At 39.7% G+C, this 22,454-nt stretch overlaps 1 protein-coding gene across 1 annotated transcript in view; it reads right to left on the bottom strand.

Moving 5' to 3' along the window:
* Positions 1 to 62: 62 nt before the first annotated feature.
* Positions 63 to 22,454, bottom strand: part of RPGRIP1 (retinitis pigmentosa GTPase regulator interacting protein 1) — a 62,041-nt gene continuing 39,649 nt past the window's right edge. The window contains exons 19-23 of the mRNA XM_008574073.1: positions 22,293 to 22,393; positions 9,264 to 9,456; positions 6,633 to 6,717; positions 3,590 to 3,720; positions 63 to 248 (exon numbers count right to left, since the gene is read on the bottom strand). Of these exons, the coding sequence (XP_008572295.1) occupies positions 136 to 248; positions 3,590 to 3,720; positions 6,633 to 6,717; positions 9,264 to 9,456; positions 22,293 to 22,393 (623 nt within the window). The 3' untranslated portion in view covers positions 63 to 135. The remainder of the gene's footprint in view (positions 249 to 3,589; positions 3,721 to 6,632; positions 6,718 to 9,263; positions 9,457 to 22,292; positions 22,394 to 22,454) is intronic.

Genomic DNA, 22,454 nt, shown 5'->3' with positions numbered 1-22,454 from the left:
CACAAACTTTCATCATAAGGTTGAGAGATACTAAACATCACAGTAAACCAGATTGATGGTATAGCAAGTTACTTTATAGGAGACTTTTTACTATGGTTCCCTCACACATTTTAGAATGGAATAGCACTTGTTCCTTCATGATAACACATCTTCAGTCATCTCCTTGTAAATAGCATGGAGGGCAGCAGCTGCCTGAAGGGAAACCTTCAACCTTCCTATTGGGGTAGCCTGGTCTTCAGGGTTAACAACTGTTGGGAAAGGGGGAAAAAAGTCAGGCAGCAGTATCATTCAGTTAAACACATTAATACCTGGTATTTATCATGTTAGGTGCTGGGACAGTAAATGAACGAAGGCACTACCCCATTTCATGAGAGGACTCAGTCTAATGGAGGAAAAAGGAAGAGTCCTTATAGCATGTAGGTGCTGTAATAAGTGAAAGCTCAAGGTATTTGTGAGACATGTAGAAAGGGCATGTAAATCAGAATGGAGAAATTGGAAAAGGATTTCTGAAGACAATTCATGAGCTAAGTCAAAAAAGTATGACATTCTAAGCATGTGCCAAGACATGGCAACATGATGACTTTGGAAAACTGCAAGGAGTGGCAGAAATGAGGCTGCACAGATAAGAACCAAAGCATGAAGGTCTTTGTCTTCTAATTTGGTTTTACCTGAAGGTTAAAAAAGTGAAGTTAACCAAAGGTTAAAAAATTGAAGGTATTAGAAGATGACTCCATTATTTAGAGAATATATTCATTTTTTTTTTTTTTAAAGATGACTGGTAAGGGGATCTTAACCCTTGACTTGGTGTTGTCAGCACCACACTCAGCCAGTGAGCGAACCGGCCATCCCTATATGGGATCCGAACCCGGGGCCTTGGTGTTATCAGCACCACACTCTCCCGAGTGAGCCACGGGCTGGCCTAGAGAATATATTCAAAAGGAGTATAAGTGGACCAGGCAGAGTATCTACGAGGCTACTGCAGTAATTTGGGGACCAAAGGAGGGTGGGGATAAAGAGGGTCTGAGTATAATGGGGAGCGGGGAGGGTGTGCGCCAATTCAAAATACATAAGAGGTAGGGATGACCAGTTAGCTCACTTGCTTACAGCCTGGTGCTAACACCAAGGTGAAGGATGCAGATCACCTTACTGCCAGCTGCTAAAAAAAGAAAAAATGTTTTTGTTTTTGTCTTTTTTAAGGTGAATTTAACAGACTTGTGATAGAACGTGGGGAGTGAGAAAAAAGTTGGAATCAAGAATGACCATTCTAATTTGGATAACGGAATGGATTGTGGGTAAGGGAAAATAAGGTACAAGACTGTAGTCAAAGGAGTTTCGGTACCAAGGGAATATACAAGATACAAGCAGTGACATCTATTAGTCTGGTGTAAGTCTAGATTGTATTAAAAATCTAGGCTAGGAAAAAAAAAAATCTAGGCTAAGTGTAAATTTGAGATAATTTCTAGGCTATAATTAAAACCCTGAGAGTAGATGCAATCACCCAGGGAGAGAGTACATGGAGGAAAAAAATGACTAAGGATTGAACCAGGAGAACCCAACATTTAAAAGAACAGACCAAGGAAGAATAACATGCAAAGGAAACAAGGACCAACCATAGAGTGATAGGGAGTCAAAATGTCCCCAAAACAGGGAGAACAGAGTTTAAAAAGGGAGAATGAGCAGTAAAAAGTTTTAGAAAGGTCACATAAATGAGTAATAAAACCAACTGGATATGGCAATTAAAACTGGTAAGAACAGATTGAGTAAAGTACATGGAATGGAAACTTGACCTTAATGGAAGAGCATATAGGAGGTGCAGAAATAGAAACAGTATTGTGGACTGACTGATCATTCACATATTTCAATGAGCAGAGTTTTGAAGTGATAAGAGATAGCTATAGGGCTAGAAAACCGTTTTGTATTTAAAATCAGAGACCAACATATTTAAAGCCTGAGTAGAAGGGAGGCCATAATGAGGAAATTACTATAAACTTTTCTTTCGATAATTAAAAAATTGAAATAAAAATTGAGAAGCTTTCATTGGCTTTAGGGATTTTCCTTACGTACAAAGGGCATGGAGGTCAGGAAGAGCATGGCATGTTTAGGGATGGGGACAGGAACAGAAATTGGGAGTGAGAGTTGGAAAATAGCTAACACAGAGATGGCACTTGCCATGTGCCAAGCACTGTCCTAAGCCTTTTATTTAATTCTCTCTTCATCCTTCACTTAAGCACTCCCTTAATCTTCACAACAACCCTATTAGATAGGTACTGCTATTATCCCCAGAATAGTTTTTAGTTGAGGAAAACAGGCACAGCAAAGTTAAATAACTTGGTCAAGATCACAGCTGGAAAGACACTAGAGCAATATAATAAAAATCTTGCCTACCAGCTAAAGTTTGAACTTCGCAACCCCTGGTCTGAGGACTACTTCCTTTAAAAAATTTTTATTACAATCGGAAAGAACAATTTCATATGATGATTCAGTAAGCATACATAAAATTAGTTTCATAAAACAATATGTGCGATGTACTCTGATACTTTCTTTTCTACAATTTTAGTTTGCTTTTTTCAAATTCTGGTTGTGACTTGCTAATTTAATTTCACCATCCACTAATGGGTTGTAACTGGAAGTTTGAAAAACAATGGTCTAGTGGACAATCTTAAGTGCCTAATAGAGCCCAGCACATAAAGTAGGTGAGGCCCCAGGTATGTATGGTAATAGTGAAAACTGGACAAAGTAGGCCCATCTAAAGGCATTCAAATGCAAATATTTTTAAAATATGCTGGTCTATGGCAAGGAGTTTGTAAAAGGAAGAATGCAGTGATCAAATTTATTACGTAGAAACATTTCCTGTAGTAGATGGGAACAGGATGGAAGAAACCAGTGGTAGGGAGACCCATTTAGAAAGCATTTACAGGTGCTGGCCGGTTAGCTAAATTGGTTAAAGTGCAGCCTTATAATCCCAAAGTCATGGGTTCGGATCCCCATACTGGCCAGCCACCAAAAAAAAAAACAAACATCTACAGTAGTGGTAGTCAACACTCAAGTAGAATGGATAAGACTTGGTAACCAAAGGATGTGAGGGAAGAACAGAGTTGGTACATATATGAGACCGGGTGCATGATAACACACTAACAGAGAAGGGGTCTTAGCTGCCTTTACAAACTTTATATATTTAAATTTTATTGAAATTAGGGCTGGCTGGTTAGCTCGCTTGGGAAAATATGGTGCTGATATCATCAAGGTCAATGGTTCAGATCCCCATACCAACCAGCCATAAAAAATAAAATAAATTTTATTGAAATTAAAATAACTTGTCTTTTTACAAATTCCTTGTCTCAAAGATTGGTAATTCAAAATAGATTCTAGTTGCAAAGAGGTATGTGGAGCTAAAATATATAAGTGATTACTTTTATATTTGATCCAGAAATAAATATAGCTGTAGAGATGAGATTTTAATCCAGTTTGTGTCTCATCAACTTCACAGTGATAATTATGTATGGAAGGTAAAACAGAAAAAGTATTCATTATTAGGATGATTTCCTTAGAAACAAACGGAACTGAGAAGCACAAAAAATTTACTACTCACCATCTAGCTCTTGCTCTAGAATGTCTCTTCCTGATTCCAGGATCTGCCGCAGTTCAAGATATGCATGTCCTACTTCTTGACATTCTTTTTTTTCTTCATCCAAAGGATCACTTACCACTGTAAACTTTAAACTAAAAGGAAAAAGAAATCCATATAACTCTGCGCTGATGATACCCTTACACTTTAAAGATAAAATAAGGGGGCCAGCCCGTGCCTCACTTGAGAGAGTGTGGTGCTGATAACACCAAGGCCGTGGGTTCGGACCTGGGAGAGCATGGTGTTGGCAACACCAAGCCAAGGGTTAAGATCCCCTTACCAGTCATCTTTTAAAAAAATAAAATAAAATAAAAATAAGGATAAATGTAGTCATATTCGGATCCCCATACCAGCCAGCCACCAAATATAATAATAATAATAATAGTGTCTTCCCTGAATCACCTTTCCCTTGCTTACAGTGTATAAGACAGCAGCAAAGTGAGTAATCAATATAATTTAATTTAAGTAGCAACAGGCCTTTAGAAGGGGGAACTAAGACTCTTGAGATAATGTGGTTGATAAAATTGTCTCAAAACTGTCAAGATATAATTCCTAGTAAGATGGTTTACAATTTTTTTTTTTTTTGGTGGCTGGCCAGTCCAGGGATCAAACCCTGTACCTTGGTGTTACCAGCACTAAGCACTAACCAACTGAGCTAACCAACCAGCCCTGGATGATTGCAATTTTGTTGAAAGATTTGATATGGGCAGTGAAGGTATTACTCAAAATACCCAGGATTATGAAAGTTAGAAGAAGAGGATTTAAATTTCTTTTTCTTTTTGTGGGGGGAAGGGGCGGGGGTGCTGCTGGACAATAATAGGGATTGACCCTAAATTTCTAAATAAAAGTTGGGTGTCAAGTATAAGCAGAGTAAAGGAAACAGAAGGAATGCATAATTGCAAAATGAGTATAAAAAGTGTATTCCTCAGAGTTGTGAGTCTTGAAAGATGACCCTGTAAAGCATGTAGCACAGTGCCTGAAAGCAGTGAGCAGTCAATAACAATTAGTATTATTTTGACTTAGCCTAGCAAATAATATTGAATTCCAGAGACTGGTACAGTTTATAACAATCCTATTCAATTTTTTTTTTTTAGATAAAACTAACATAACATAAAATTCACTAATTAACCATTTTAAATTATATAATTTAGTGTTTTTTAGTATAATCACGTTATGCAACCATCACCACTAAGCCCAGAACATTTTCATTACCACCTGACCCCCACAAAAAACCCTCCACCGATGAAGCAGTCACTCCCTGTTCTCCTTTCCCCCAGCTCCTGGCAAACACTAATTTTACTTTCTCTCTCTCTGGATTTGCCTCTTCTGGACATTCCATGTTTCTATTAATTTTTTAAAAGCAAATATTGGAGGCTAATAGAGTGCTAAGGGAGCAGGAATATGACTAAAAATTCAAGCCCTTAAAAGCACAGCTAAACATGATTAAACTAAAAAGAGGAATTACTGAAAAGGATACATTCTCAGCCCATTAAGCAATATTCGTGTGTGGTTATGTTTATGTATCATTACTGAGAACTTCAACAATGCAAAGGAATAATGCTGACTCTCCCATCCCAATTTTCCTAGGAAAAGGACAGTAACTAGCATTACCAAGTCCCAGGGACAATACCAAGTGCTTTATGTAAACTATGTTATCTCAATTTTATTCTTACAAGAGCATTCAAGTTAAGTAATATTGCAAAGACCATAGAACTAGTAAGTGGAAGAGTCAGGTTTCAAAACCAGGTCTGCCTGTGCCGGCCCGTGGCTCACTCGGGAGAGTGCGGTGCTGATAACACCTAAGGCCCCGGGTTCGGATCCCATATAGGGATGGCCGGTTAGCTCGCTGGGTGAGCGTGGTACTGACAACACCAAGTCAAGGGTTAAGATCCCCTTACCGGTCATCTTTTAAAAAAAAAAAAAAACTGACAAAACCAGGTCTGCCTGATTACAAAGCCAGTGTTCTTTCTGCTATACCATACTGGCAAAAAGAATGTCATTGGTAAAATCACTCAGAATCTAAAATTGAGTAGAATAAGATTGCCACTGTAAAGGAATAAAGGAAGAGAGAGTTCTAAGAATGCTAGGGGGGAAAAAAGGTAAAAGGTAAATTTAACATTAGCACAGAAAGGAAAGGACCAAATCACTTTTCATTTCCAAAAGTTAAAACTTGTTCGAACCCACAGTGATATTGAAGTCAGAGTCACTGGTTATTTCAGCTGGCTTCTTTTTCAGTCCTTTCTATGACTAACTGGATTAAACAAATTTAGTGAGCCTTTAGAAAAGTAATAGATTAAAACACTAGCCCCATACCATTTCTTACCCACACACACTCTGCAGAGGTAGAGTTGCCAGATTTCAAAAGCAAAAACGTGTGCCCATTTAAATTTGAATTTCAGTTAAACAACAAATAATTTCTTTAGTGTAATTATGTCTCATGCATTTTATATGGAGACTCTAAAAGGAGGTCCTGAATTACAGGAATAATGACAATTGGCTTTCCTAAAATTTTAAAGGAGGTCTAGACTTTACTTTGTTATATCAAAATCAAAATATTCCTGTAAACAAACAATTTAAAAATCCAAATATATAAAACACAAATATAAAAAAATCCAAATAAAAAATCGATATCATAAAGGCATAATATTCGTTATGCTAGCTATAGTACTCCATGTGTGAGAAATCAATCAAATCATCTTAGAATGTCAAAATGTTTTGTCCATTCCACATAGGGCACTGTCAGTATTCAAGTAAATTGCTGCCACAAAAAAAGAGCCCACCAGGGGCTGGCACAGGTGAGAAATGAAATAAACCTATAAGATTATATAATTGATTAAGTAATCACAAACATAAATTAGACTCAAATAGATGGGAAATTCATTAAGAGTAAATTGATTCAAAAGAAGTTGCTAAAATATTCAGCATCAGCACAAAAACAAACAAACTCAAACTTTCGAATTCCTGTCTGAATATCTGCTGTCTTTCAAAGTGAAAAGTGGATGCTTACTGTCCCTGCTCAGGATCTTGTCTGTTCAGCATGGCGAACAGAAATTGCCTTCGGCCTTGTTGCACCAGTGGGTCCAGGTCTATCACTGTATTAAGAGTAAAAGGAAAAATTAAAAAAAATCATACATTGTAGCTCTTTGGGCACTAAGACTTTCATAAGTGATATATATACATGAAACGGCTATAGAAAGCAGAGGTTGGCAAACTAGGGCCTATGGGCTGGCTACCTGTTTTTGTAAATAAAGTTTTATTGAACACAGCCACACCCATTTGTTTACATATTGTCTATGACTGCTTTCAAACTAATGGCAGGATCGAATAGTTGTGACAGTGACTGTATGGTCCACAAAGCCTAAACTATTTACCATCTGGCCCTTTAGAAGAAAATTTGTCAGTCCTTGATTTAAAGGAGGCATTATAATCTGCACTGAAAGATGTTGTGCTACATGCCAGAATAAATGTGCTTCTGCCACTCCACAGCTGGAAGAATTCTGGGGGACTGATTCTTTAAGGCCACCTGGAAGTTTGGGTTTTGTGGTAGGTTCAACTCAAGGCACCTATCTCAACATCGGTTCTTCCTTTCCTCCTCATTTTTACATGGGAATGTTGCAACCTCAAATAAATTAGCCTGCATTTTCCAGTCTCTGTTTTAGCTAAATATGGCCATGTGATTATATTCTGTCCATTGTGTTGTGTGAAACTTTTGTGAAGGCTGCTTAAAAGGTTCAGCTGAGGGCTGGCCAGTTGGCACTGTTGGTTAGCATGTAGTATGGTAGCACCAAAGTCAGAGGTTCTGATCCCCATACCAGCCAGCTGCAAAGAAGAGGAAAAATCGAAAGGCTCAGCTGGGAGGCATTCTTTCTTTTTTCCAGCAGCCATTAAGGACCTTGGGGTAACCAAGAAGATGGATGGCAGGCACTAGGATGATTGGGAAGGCAAGATAGCTGTTTGGATCCCTCAGCCCTGGATTGCCCACCCCTGAGCTTATTTTATACACGTGAGAAATAAACTTCTATATTTTGTGATATAAAGACAGAATATACTTTAAAAAAAGAGAGAGAGAGAACAAGAAAAAGCTCTTAGAAATTAAAAATATTCAGTCAATGACTGGGAAATAAAATTAAGGAAATTTCCTAAAAAGCATAAAGAAAAAAACAGAGGTAGAATTATAGAAGGAAAATGATTTTTAAAAAAATTAGAGGACCAATTTGGAAGATCCAACATTCTGCTAAGAAAATAAGAAAATGTGGGGGGCAGAATTATTACATGGAATAGAATAAAATTTCCTGGAACTAAAAGCCAACAGCTTCGAGATTGAAAAAGCCCACTGAATGGCCAGAAGAATTTAAAAAAAAAAAAAAAAAAGCACATTATTCTGAAATTTGAGAACACTAGAGATAAAGAGAGAATGTTAAAATCTTCTTGAGAGGTAGGGGGGTATTTTTCATTAAAAGGTTAGATTCCTTTGCCTGGATCTAGATAACCATGAACCAACTGCTTTGAAATTTTTAATGAAAATGTTTTCAACATAGATTTCTCTACTTGGCCTAATTATCAATCAAGTATGACAGTAGAGAAAAGAGATTTCATGCATGACTTTCTCAAAATCTTTACTTCCAATATACCTTTCTTTAAAGGCTATTGGGAAAAAAAAAAAGCTGCTGGAAAATATGAAAATAAGAAACTATATCAGGGCTGGCCGGTTAGCTCAGCTGGTTAGAGTGCTGCCTTATAACACCAAGGTCGCCAGTCAGATCTCCTTACTGGCCAGCCACCCCAAAACAACCACAACAAAACAAAAAAGAAACTAAATCAGACAGAGGATGACACAGGACCCAGGAGACAGGAAAGCCAGTATAGCAGAGAACTGGATTAGGTTCTCTGGAGAGCAGCAGTCTTAATAGCTGAACAGTGGGTTAGAGAGAAGCAAGGGGATAGAGAAAGGCCTTCAGGAAAAAAGTGGATGAATGGATCAATTATTCAACTGGTTTGATTATCTGAAAACAAAAATTATTATTATTATTTTTTGCAGCTGGCCAATTATTGAAAAATTGAAAAGGCTATGGGAGGATGTGAAAAGAATTATGACATAATGAAAATAAAGCAAATGAAAAATTGAAGCAAATGAAACAATAAGCAAGAGAGGAAATATAATCATGGTAATCTACTTGATTAATTAATATTTACATATCCATAACAACAGAAACTTAAAATTGATTTAAATTAATATTATGATACAACTATATGAGAGGGAAGGGATATGGTATAGTGTAAAAGAGCTAAATTTTATGGCTTAAGATAGGAAGTCAGCAGAAAATGTCTAAAATTGGTGAATTATGAAATTGTAATGGAGGTAAATAACAAGAAAAAGATGAAAAAGTTCAAAGTGGTCGTGGTGGGGATGAGGGTGGGAGGGTAACTTGTGGAGGAGTGGAGTAAAGGACTGCTTAATTTTAATTAAAATCTTTTTAGGCCTATATGATATTTTTAAACTATATGCATGTACTACTTTGATAAAAAATAAAATAATAAAATGGTTTGAGCCACCCCATCAGAAATCCAGAGTAGTCCTGACCCTCAGTCTAAATGCTTGTCAGCCTCCTCTCCCAGCTGACCACACAGGGCACCTCACCTTTGCTGAAGTGGAAGTGTATTTCTTCCCCTGCCCTTGGTTTCCTCAGGGATATCGGAGTCTCTGTCTCCCACAAGGGTAAATCGTAGAATTGGTACTCCACGTACACCTGTTGTATGTTCTCATCAGACATCACTTCAGCCTCTGGGTAGAAGGCCAGGGAGACAACCTCAATGCACATCTTCTCTGAATCCTGATAAGGAAAATACTTATTTATTTCCTTGAGGTTGGTGAGGCTGCACGTGTTCATACTCCATCCAATTCACACATTACTCTCTAGGCATACTCCATCTAATATTACTCCCTGAGGATCAATTTATAGGTAAAACTGGCATCAAGAGAGAGCTTGACTGAATTGCCACAGCTAATGTGTGGGAAATTTGTAAAGAGAATCTAGTTGCTCTCTCTCCCAGCCCGATGACTCATTTCTCCAGGCCTTTCTCAGCCATCTTCACATACAGAAAGAATCAAGAAAATTTCTGGTGAATAGCTTTTTTTCAGCTTTCTCAGTGAAAACCAATCCAGCATTTTCCTGAGGTCAGGACCTAAAGGCCTGCTGATTGATACTGGAGATTTGGTAGCTGCTTCAGTCACCATAACAAAGAGCTGCCCAATGCTTCCTGTGCCCGCGTAAGAGCATGGCACAAAGGAGGCCACCAGACCACCCCGTCCTCCCACAGTAACTCCAGTACTTCCAACTTCACCTCAGAGCACACCACCACTTTGCTCTCTTGTGATTGTCCCTGTGTCTCCCTTGGCATTAGGGGTACGTCTCTAGTTTCCAGAAGTAGACCAAGGCCAACATAAGTCCCCTCCTTCCACAGTGTGGCAGCAAGTCAATGTCATGACACTAGGACTGAATCGGTCCAGAAGGCTGTCCCACCAGCCATAGGTCTCTCATCTGTGAGTGCTGCTTCTTTCCTTTAGGTCACCAGGCCAATGCCCTTACTTCTCCAAAGATCTGCCCCCGCCGCACCTTTTCTTCTCTTAAGAAGCAAGTGGAGTTCCTGTGCCTTTTCTGAGGAAACTCGACAGGCAAAATCCCTAAGCAATTGTGTGTCAGAATCACCCGGAAATGCTTCTCAACAATGAAGGTAGTTCGTGTTTTCCTTTCAATAATCCCCATACCACCTTCCCACAACACCTATCAAGCAAACCATTGACTCTATACAGTGTTTTCCCAAATGTGGGTTTTGACACTTTGAAGCCCATCACTAGTATTTTTTAAAAAGGAAGAATAAGGGCCGGCCCGTGGCTCACTCGGGAGAGTGCGGTGCTGATAACACCAAGGCCCCGGGTTCGGATCCCACATAGGGATGGCCGGTTCGCTCACTGGCTGAGCGTGGTGCTGACAACACCAAGTCAAGGGTTAAGATCCCCTTACCGGTCATCTTAAAAAAAAAAAAAATTAAAAAAACAAAAAGGAAGAATAAAATAGGATAGGATAGAACAGGACAGAACAGAAAAGAATATGAGAGTGCATGGCAAATGGTAAGGGTAAGCCTTGTTTCTTGAAACTTTTGTTTATATATGAATATATTGAGTACAATGTAAAAATGTATTTCTTATAGTAGTTGACATAAAAAAAGTGTAAAAGTGACTTAACATCAGGCTGTCTAGGTTTGCTTCTGAGAATCTGCATTTAACTTTTATTTATTTATTTATTTTTCTGCATCTAACTTTTAAATATTCAGGTATAGTTTACATACAGTAAAATGAATAGACCTTAAGTGTACGGTTTTGACAAATGTATACAATTATGTAATCAAACCCTACTGAAGATATGGAACATTTCTATCATCTCAGAAAGTTTTCTCATTCCACCTGTAATTATTTTTAAGTTGTGAACCTTACACTATAGTTTCAATAAATGTTAATCAGAATTTCTCAAGCTGTGTCTGAGAAATAGGTGTTTTAAAAACGAATATCTCTGGCCACCTCCCCAGGGCCGCGCTGGGGTCCTGAGGCATGAAGCTGGGGGAAGCCGAACCCAGCTGCAACCAGCCACAACCAGGTAAAGAGCACACCAAAAACACCATTTTCACACAGGTAGCCCACCACGGCCACCACAATTGGCACAATTGCTGATGCAAAAGCAGCTAGTCTCTATAGCAACAGTCACAGCCACCGTGCTAATGGCACACAGACTCTCAACTGCATTGACACAAGGAGAGGCATCAGCAGAAACCAAAAAAAGAAAAAAGAAGGGGTCCTCTCTCTTCACAAAGCACACTCCAGAGAAATAGAGGAAGCATCTGATTTATGATAATAGGGGAGGACTTGATCACACCTGTCTCAGTGTTGGACAGATTATATAGGCAACAAACCAACAGAGGAACAGTTAGTCTATCAGATGGAGAGAATAAGCTTATGGTTATTGAAGGAGGAGGGGGAAGGGGGAAGGGAAGAGATTGGATAAGGGGCAAAAAGAATAAGTATGATTTGTAACAATGAATATGCTAAGAAAAAAGAAATGAATGGCTCTGTGATAAAATAAATTTTGGAAAATCAAGATTAACAAAGTTATCAGGTTTCTTTAACTGGACTTAAAGCCTGTCATATGCTAATACGCATTAGGATGCTTTTTAGAGAGTGATAGAAAGGTAGTTTTTTCTAAATGTATTTGACTACACCATCTTTTTTTCCCCCTGGAGCATGGTTGTGTTTAATTTTCTGTAGTATACACTTTGGGAAACACTGGGATCTTGAAAAAAAAAAAAAAGAGAAAGGTGTTCATAGTTGTACAAATACCTGAATAACCCCCAATTCCATCCTACCAAAAAAAGTATTTCATGCTTAATGGGGGTGAACATTTTACATACAGTTAAAAATGAACAACCACCAGATCAGTGGCTTTCAAACTGTAAGACTCAGTATATGTGTATTGGTATACATATGTAAAAAAATCAATGAAATAAGTCTCTAAAACAATTCTTAACCTTACCATGTGTAGTGGATTGAATTATGTTCCCCCAAAACTCAGTGAAGCTTGAATTGTATCCCCCAAGTTTTATGTGTTAGAAACTTAGCCCTCAGTGTGACTGTTAACAGGGTGGGAAATCCTATTATGGTAATTGAAAGGTGGGGTCTTGAAGAGGTGGTTGGATCATAGAACCATGCAGTAGTGAATGGATTTTAAATGGTTGTCAGGGGCGTGGTTCTGAGGAGAGTGAATGAGGAGGTTACTCTTTGCTCTCTCTGCTCTGCAATTTTTGCAATGTGATGCCCTGCTGTCACTGAAGTCATCGCTAAAGATGAGTTCCCCAGACTTCAGACGTCCTAGCCTCTGAAACTGTGAGCAATAAATTTCATTTTCTTATAAATCACTTAGTTCTGTGTATTTTGCTATAAACAACAGAAATGGACTAATACACCATGTATGATGCAAACTGTTATTTTGTATTCTAGTCTCAGTTGTTGTTTTTTTAATACTCGCAGAGGCCCCTTATTTTGATTTTACTACCCGCTAATGGATGACACCCCACAGTTGTAAAACACTGCACCAGAGTTATGCTATGTATCTCTATAGCCATTAGTATTTGCAGTGTGGGTAATCCGAATTGGGATGCACTGTAATTGTAAAATTCAAGCAGGATCTTGAAGACTTTGTATAAAACAAAAAGTAAATTATCACAATAAGTTTCCATATTGATTACATGTTGAAATGATAATACCTTGGACATATTAGGTTAAATAAAATATACTATTAAAATTAATTTTACTGCTTTCTTTTTATACTTTTAATTTAAGTACTAGAAAATTTGTTAACATTTGTTACTCACAATATAATTCTGTTGGACTCTTTCATAGGCTATAAGCTGTTTCTCTAACACAAGTACATTTCTCTCACCCGTTTATTTTCAGCTAGATGCATACCCCTAACTTGTTTTACCTCTCCATGCCACCTAGATGTAAATTTTTCAAAATTACTTTTGACTCCTTTCCTCATAAACACTCTCAGTCCATTACAACTGAGACTACTGGAGAAAAAGTGTTGGTAACACTGTGAGTTACCAACTCTGTGAGGCCACTGTGCTGAGAGTAATTTGGTGATATCCATCGAAATTTCAAGTGCCCATTTCTTTTAAAAACCAGCAATTCCACGTTTAAGAATCTATTTCACAAGAATATTTGCAAAGTACACAAAGATACATATGAGCAAGGTGTTCATTGCAGCATTATTTTTAATATTAGAAGATTGAACACAACCTAAAGGTATGCTAATAGCAAATGGCTGAATAAATTAAAATGCATTTATTCTATAGAGTAGTATGCATCCATTAAAAAGAATTAGTTAGGTCTGCATATACTGACATTGGAAGATGTCCAAGACAGATCGAAGGCGATTTTAAAAGGGGGAGAATGTATAGAATGTTCCTTGCGTATGCACACACATGATATGAGTGTGAACGTAGGTGTTCATTAAGAGGATACAAACCAGGCTGTTAACAGGGATAACCCCTAAGGAATGGGAGTGGGTGTGGGAGGGGACAGAGTGACAGATTAAGTAAATAGGGTCAGAAATCTTTCTTTCCTTTGTACATCTCTCTACATTTTTTAACAAAATATTCACATTACTTTTAATATTGAAACTATATTTATAAATACGTGCATATATTTAAGTATTTATGGATTTATCTATTTTGGTAGTGATCAGTAGCAATGGGTCATGATGAAAGTCATTGTTCTAGGAATAGGACAGCCAGTCATAGGAATAAAGGAATGAACAGTAGTCCCAGGGAGTAAAGACAGAGTAAAACAAGAGGTCAGATTGAAAAAAGAGAAGCAGGAGAAAGGACCTAGAATAAGACATTAGCTCAGGTCTCACACTTATTTATTTGATCTCCTTGCCTTTGACACAAGGGATAGTCATTTCCTTTTTGAATGTCTACTCCCTGGCTTCAGTGGCCTTGCCACTTTCTGTCCTCCTCTCTTCTCTCTGCCCACCTCTTGCTCTCCTCAGTAGACTCCTCTTGATTTGCTTGCCCCTTAGCTGCTGGGGTGCCCTGGGATTCTGACTTTGACTTTCTCATCTCCCTCTCTGTATTTTCCTGAGCAATCTTACCTATTCTCTAGGCACGAAGCTGATGGAACCCAAGCCTCTCTCTCTATCTTAGACATATCCCCAGAGCTCCAGACCTACAGATCCACATGCCCACTCAGCATCCCCACGTGGTTGTCTCATGGGTTCCTCAGGCCCCATATGTCAGTAATTGGATTTATCATCTCCTTTTCTACGTGTCACCAAGATACCTCTAGCAAACTTTTTTTTTTTTTTTTTTTTTTTCCTGACCGGTAAGGGGATCACAACCCTCAGCATGGTGTTGACTGTACCGCGCTCAGCCAGTGAGCGCACCAGCCATCCCTATATAGGATCCGAACCCGCAGCCTCCGCGCTACCAGCGCCGCACTCTCCTAAGTGAGCCACGGGGCCGGCCCTATCAAACTTCTTATTGACATCACCACCTACCCAGGTCAACAAGCTGGGAAACTGGGAATTAGTGTAGACACCTCCACCTCCCTTACCTTGGCCCCACTCCACACAAGCCTACAACGACTAAGTCCTGTCAAGTCACATATTTAACAAATATTTGCCAAACCTACTCCACAAGTAGAAGAAGCCAGGCACTGTTCTGATCACTGGGGATATATCAGTAAAGAAACAAAGTCTGTGTCCCCTGCTATTTATATTCTAGTAGTAGGAAGAGACTGATAACAAATACACAAATAAATATACAGTACATCAGGTGTTGATATGTTATGAAGAAAAATTAAATAGAGTCAAAGGGATAAGAGTGCTGGGTTGGAGATTGGAGTGTTATTTTATATAGGGTAGAGGGAAGGCCTCTATGATGAGTGACATTTAAGCAAAGACCTTCAAAAAGGAAGCGGGGAGCAGTGCAAGGAGCACCCCATATGGAGGGAACAGAAAGTGGAAGGTCCAGAGTGCAGGCATGCTGCAACAGCACAGAGGCCAGTGTGACCAGAGCAGAGTGAGCCACTGAGGGAGACAGTGGTATGAGATGAAGCTGTACCTTAGATCCAGGCCAAGTCACACAGGAAGCTGTTGGAGGGTTTTGAGCAGAGGTGTGACAAGATCTGACTTAACATTTTCAGCGGATCATTCAGACTACAGAGGGGAGGCCAATTAGACAAATATTGCAGTAATCCAGATAAGAGATGAAGGTGAGTTGAAACTGAGTAGGAGTGGGAGAGGTGGTGAGAAGTGAATGTATGTTGAAGGTAGAACTAATAAAAGGTAGAGTTTACTTAAGTATCACTCAAACTCTCCAGCCTTCCTGTGGCCTGGCTATCATTTTAGTTCATCTCTTGCTTGGACAAAACCCCTTCATTTCAATGGCTCACCACTGCTTACAAATTAAGTCAAAATTCCTAAGTATGGGGCCAGCCCGTGGCTCACTCGGGAGAGTGTGGTGCTGATAACACCAAGGCCCCGGGTTCGGATCCCACATAGGGATGGCCGGTTCGCTCACTGGCTGAGCGTGGTGCTGACAACACCAAGTCAAGGGTTAAGATCCCCTTACCGGTCATCTTTAAAAAAAAAAAAAAATTCCTAAGTATGGGCTCTTAAAGATCCAACCCTACCTGGATCATGCAGTCTCACCATTTGTCTGCTCTTCTATCTGTTCCTTCCCTCTCTCAATTCTCTCTGTATCTGGGGCTGACTCCTGCACATTACATTTTCCAGGCTCCTTGGCCAATAGATTAAGTTAACCAGGGGCACTGTCAAAAGACTGGAGGGCAGGAGGAAGGGAGGAGTTAGGGAATTTCTCCCCCACCTCAGGCAATGGCTGTGTCTTTGTAGAGGATTCTTAAAGCAAATGTACTTCACAGGGCCTGGTTTTCCAATATTTCCTGCACTTTCAAATATTGACCTTGCAGAGGACTTGAAATTTTTCTCAGGCTCTAAAGTCTCTGGTGTGAGATAAAGATTTGTGGCACAGCAAGGTTGCTGGCTCAAGGACAGACGAGTTACTGATTGTTCTGTAAAGATACTGAGAAATTGCTGTAAGAAGGAATGTTTGCTAAGATCAAGCTTTTGTTGAGAGGAACACTTAATTGCCTTACTGGAATGTCATCTGGCTTGTTTCACTGAAAGTTACCAGCCTATACTGTTAAACTATAACACCACCTTTGTTCTCTTCCTGTAACTTCCTGGTCTGGAAAATAAATGCAGGAAGAGAACCCCAATTCAGTGTTAATTTCCCAAGGAAGGGATGCCTCTCGCTTAAGGGTTCCAGGAGATTAACCACTTCAGGGTCTCTCACTGCTCAGAGAGATGGGCTTTGAGTAATCCTTTGCATCTCCATCACCCAGGGGAAGAGGGGTGACAAATCCACGGGGGGCAAAACAACATGTCTTCCCCCTGGTTCTAGCCCCCACCTGACAGCTGCTCCCTCCCCAGTCTCAGGTGTTGTTAGATAGCCTCTGCAGTGGTTCCTGTTCCAGTTCCCGCTGGCTGGTCCCTGCTCCTGGGCTGTGGTACACTCCTCCTCCCTTGGTGCCTCCAGCCCTGCGTGAGCTGCCTCCTGATGGTGATAATCTCATTCGGCTTTATCAGTCTTTACAACACCTTTATAAGAAGTTACCCTTATTAAATTCTCTGTACACTCAACCAGTGTGGGTTCCTGGTGGCACCCTGACTCACACACTCACGCTTCATTGATCTTTCTACGCTTTACTTCTCACAAGCCATATGCAACTTCTGTCAGCTTACCCATCCTCCAAGTTCTTTTGTGCCTCTGAGTTCTTGCATATGCTTCTCTTTCTGCCCTTCTTCTCTTCACGCTCCACCCACCAAGCTTTCTACATACCTTCCACAGGACAGCTGATGGATCTTCCACACCACAGAGACTTCCCCACCACAACCCCCAAGCAAAGGGAAGCATTCTCACCTTCTGTCGTGCTCATACATACCACCATTAGAACAACTGTCATATGATAACTGAGTGTTGTTCCACTTCCTGATTAGACTAAGTAAGCTACAGACTCTTTAAATTCCTGAGAGCCAGGACTGTGTCCCATGAATATCTATACCCAAGTATCCAGTACCTGGCACAGGCTTGGCATACAGTATGCAGTCAGTAAAAATGTATTAAGTATTACCCTAAACAAGCCCTTCTCCTCCCTAGGCCTCACGGTCCCTATTTGAAAAGGGGAATAATAATATCTATGTGACTAAAAGGAACTTTAATTTTCACTTGATTTCATGTACCTCAGATAAACCAAACTCTTTCCTATCCTAAAGCCTTTACGTTTGCCACTTCCTCCTCCTGAAAAGGGTACAGTCTGCTGCTTACGCAGTGGATGGCAACTCTCCTCTTCTCTTCAGATTTCAGTTCAAATGTCCCTTACCTAATGTACCCTCCCATTACTACCTATCACATCATCCTATTTATTTTCTTCATAGCACTTAGAATCCGACAGTTATTTGGTTTATTTGTTCACTGATTTATTTCAGTTTTCCCTCTGTAGAATGTAAGATTCAAGAGGGAGGGGACCAAGTCTGTCTAATTCATCATTTTGTATCCATAGAGTTTGGCAGATACCAAGACAGCCATTCTATATTTAACTGTTGAAAAATGAGTAACTCACAAGACCGCTGGGAGGATTTATCAAGCACTTGGCACATAGCATAAAAGCTCAATCAACATTGCCCACTCGAGTTCTTTCTAAATAAAAGATCATATATTATTTTAACAGAAGACTGTTCAGCAGTTAAGAGGAAAGAACTAGAAAAAGCTAAATATGTCGACATGGATGGGCACTCAAAACATTATTGATTGAAAAATAAAATTACTGTGGTATTGCAAAACATGTATTTGTCTTCATCGCTGTTTCCTGGCATACAGTTCCTAAAATCCTTGGAGTCTTCAAAATGATAAGTGTCTGTTTGTATCCTAATGAGTTGACTGATGGCTGGCACCCCCTACCTAGCTTCAGAAAAGGGGCTGGTCACTAAAAAGACCAAGGCAGGAATAGATGCTTGGGACTTTCAGCCCCACCCCCAAACCTCTGGGGAGGGGAAGGAGCTTAAGGTTAAATTGATCACCAATGCCCAATGATTTAATTAATCTTGCCTGTATAATGAAGCCTCCATAAAAACCCTAAAATACCAGGGATCATAGAGCTTCCAGATAGCAGAAGCATAAAGAAGTGTTTCTCTGACCCATTCTAGCAAATTAAACTCAAAGAGGGAATTAATAGGAACCCCAACGTATAGTTGGTTGTTCAGAGAAGCACAAGTAAAACAACTTGGGTTGGTGACTGGCATCTGAAGTGGGGAGCAGACTTAGGGACTGAGCCCTCAACCTGTGAGATGTGGCACTACCTCCAGGCAGACAGTGTCAGAACAAAACTGGATTAGAGGGTACCCAGCTGGTGTCTGCTGTAGAACTGACTGATTGGTTACTGGTGGGAAAAAATATCCCACACACTTCTTGTTGACTAGAGGTCACAGGAGTCTTCTGTGTTGACTGTTGAATGAGAGAATAGAAAAACACTAATTTATTCCCCAAATTCTCAGAATTACCAAAAAAAAAAAAAAAAAAAGAGGAAACTAGATGAAGGTTACATAGCATCTCCCCTATACATTTTTTTTGCAACTGCTTACAAATCTATGACTATGTCAAAATAAAAAAGTTTAAGAAAAGATTAGTATGCACGGTTTACTGTCATTGATTTGAAGTGAAAAACAAAACAAAACTGTACAAACATTAAAGTTCTTTTTATTAAAAGGTCTAAAAAGATATGCCACAAAATTCAAAACAATAGTTTTTTGGGGGTGAAAGGGCACAGAGGTAGCAAGGTATTGTAGATAGTGATCAATGGTGATTTAGCTTTATTTGTACTATACTAGTTTTTTACAAGAAAAATATATTCCTACCTAACTTGTGTAATTTAATCTCTCTCTCTCACTCTCTCTCTCTCTGGTAGCTGGCCAGTAACAGGCATCAAAGTCAACTACGCTAACTGGCCAGCTCTGTGTAATTTCATTTTAAACATTTTAAACTTGCAAATAATCCTGGAACAATGATCAGAAAATACATATGGGGGGGTCTTCAAAAAATTCTTGAAATTGGAAATATTCATATTATCTTTTAATTCTATTTTTCCACAAAATTTTTGGGGTACCCTTGTATTTATACAGAATACATCAGACTTATTCTACTATTTTTTTGTTATTTTGTTTGTTTGTTTGCTTGTTTGGTTTTTTTTGACGGGGAGGGTGGCTGGCCAGTACTTGGCGTTATGGAGCACTGCGTTCTAACCAGCTGAGCTAACTGGCCAGCCTTATTTTGACAACAAAGATGAATTAGAAGGATGAGTAAGATTAAAATTTGAGCCAGGTACATATGGAGGCTTTATTTGTTCCTTTCAGGTTGAACTCTACACAACTGACTAGTCAACCATTTTTTAATCTATAAATATGATAATATCATATGGCTCAATACAATATTTTTCTTTGATCCAGAATTCTTTACGTGAGCTGGTTTCATTATATAATTTTATTGGGACTGAACAGCAAAAAAGTACACAATTGTTAATATTAACAGCTACAATATATACTAACTGATTTGAACCTGCTGGCAGAACCTCTGTGAGCAATTAGTTATGCAGGATTAGTGCCAGACAGTTCCCTTTGGCTCATTAGTTCAGATGTGCTAGCTAATTTGGCTGGGGGGTTGAGGTTGCTAAAATTAACTAGCCAGCATACACAAGGTGCCAGGATGTCCTCGACACCTGAAATTAAAGAGTATAAGAGAACAAACTTTGAGGTTCTCAATACATACTCTTGCTAAACAGACAGTAATCTGAGGCCACAGAGCAATTGAAATGATTGCTTCCTTCTCATTAACAGATGATAAGCAAAGGAGGAAAAAGTTTTCTATGGTCCGCTCAGAGTGGGAGATTGATTCCTAGGACCAGGAAAGGACTTCATTTGGAGGAAACCATGTGGTTTGGGTTGAGAGCTTTTTCTGGGCATTCTTAGATGGAAGACAAGCACAGAGGGTCTTTAGGAACCTCATGCTGATTAACAGACAGAGCTTCCTGGGGAACAGTCTTACACACATTCTACTAACACAGAAACTGTCTAATTTTGGACCCAAAGAGAGACAGATAAAGATCCATATATATTGTGATTGTTTTTCCTTTCAGCAATATATGAGAAAGACATTCTGGGAGGACCTTCTCTAAATTGTACTGTATCCATACTGGCCAGTTGAAAGAAAAAAAAATTGTACTGCACAACCTATTCAATTGATCTGGCAGGTGGAAGGGAAAATACACCCTCTGCCTCTATCACCTTCCCTTAGGGCCTAGTGCTTCCTGGTAGGAGACACCAGCAGATCATAGAAGCTTGACCTTGAGAACTACAATAGTTCGGAGAAGATAAACTACTGCCATCACCACCACCATCATATAGTGCTTAATTTGTCTGAGGCACAGTATTAAACCCTTTCCTTATTTAAATCTTGCACATCACTATCAGGTAGGTATACTTACTATTGCCATTTTACAGATGAGGAAACAAAGCCTAATAGATGTTAAATAACTCCCACAAATAGCTAGTAAGTAGCAGAGCCACGCTCTAAACCACTGTCTGTCTCAACCAAACCTCCTTGCTCTTTTTTTGTTTGTTTGGCAGCTGGCTGGTACAGGGATTTGAAATCTTGACCTGGGTGTTGTGACACTGTGTTCCAACCAACTGAATTAACCAGCCAGCCTCAGGGCTGGTTAGTTCAGTTGGTTAGAGCATAGCCTTATAACACCAAGGTCATGCGTTTGAATCCCCATATGAGCCAGCCACAAAAAAACCCCCAAATATTTATTGAGCAGGTGTGCCAGGTAGCGGTGGCTCAAGAGAGTATGTTTTCTACCTCATTTGTAACCCCTCAAGATTCTAATACAATAATTGTTGAGTATATCTGTGGATACATTTATGAATATGTGTTTGCGTATGTGTGTCAGTCCTCAATTAGTTCTGAAAGAGACTGAAAGGCTTAAATATTTAATAAATAATTACAGGTTGGGTCAAAAACTGCAGAAATTGAATGATCTCTTGTCGGGTCTGCCGCTGGCCGACCTGAACAGCCCTAGCCTCGCTTTCAGTCTCTCCCTTGGTGGGCAAGCGAATTGCCCAGATTCCTCTTTCCCTCCAGTTCCCATTGGGAGGAGACAGGGGAAGAGAGCCGTGAAGAGAGGTGAGCACAGCCGCGGGCCCCAACCAGCTTGTTAAAGGACACTCAGAGGGGGCGGGGGTTCTGTCAAGCAGTTCTGTTTATTATCACACAAGCACTTGTTTTTAAAGGCAAATGGGGAAGGGAGGTTTTTTATATCCTCCAATCAGCTTAAAGGTTATGAGAGCATGCATCCTGTCTCAGTGCCTAGGTATTGCAATCATGCAGTGTTCATGAGCACAGAAGCGCGTATTTGGCCAATAAGGGCTAAGGCAAGGTTCCTGCAGACACTCCCACCCTACTTCCTCCCGGTGCTGTCTTAGGCTGCCACGTTAATACGCCCTTGTGGGCCCATAATGGCGCCGCTTGTAATGTCACTTAAGGTGGCATTAGTTTTTAAGGCCCGACAATCTCTCTGAGCTCTCCCATGAAGAATCCTTCCTTCTCTTCCACCCTGCACTGCCGAAGTAAACCCACTCTTCTTATGAGGATTTAAAGACAGGGGCATCACTCAGGCTGGGCATGAATCATAATACACAATGAAGAATATGAGAGCAAGGGGAAGGCAAGGATCCAAATAGGAGAGAGAAGTGTAGAAGCAAGTTGTCATTTACACCAAATCAAGAAAATGATCCTTTCATCTGACTGTATGAACAGATATTTACATTATTTACATTATTCCACGTAATGTAAATTTAATTAAATAACTTTCATTTCCCATCAGGTTCATTAAAACTGGATTTAAACTTTACATCTGTGGCCACTAAGCTCACTGTCATTATTTGCAGTCTTGTCTCACACGCAATGATTACTCCTGTGTACTTACTGCCTTAGGACATTTCTGATAGATGGGTGTCACTATGATGTCATCACTGTCTGTAGTTTGTGCTTCACTGACTTCCGAAGCTTGTTCACTGGATTCTTTATCTGCTAGAGAAGAGGTTGGAGTTACAGAACTGTTTCAAAGCACTCTGTCTAACTCAAGAAA

This window comes from Galeopterus variegatus, unplaced genomic scaffold (genome assembly GCF_000696425.1).
Source record: "Galeopterus variegatus unplaced genomic scaffold, G_variegatus-3.0.2 Scaffold994, whole genome shotgun sequence".
Classification (NCBI taxonomy): Eukaryota; Metazoa; Chordata; class Mammalia; order Dermoptera; family Cynocephalidae; genus Galeopterus; species Galeopterus variegatus.
The sequence above is the reverse complement of the archived record's forward strand: the minus strand, read 5'-3'. Positions and strand labels throughout refer to the sequence as shown.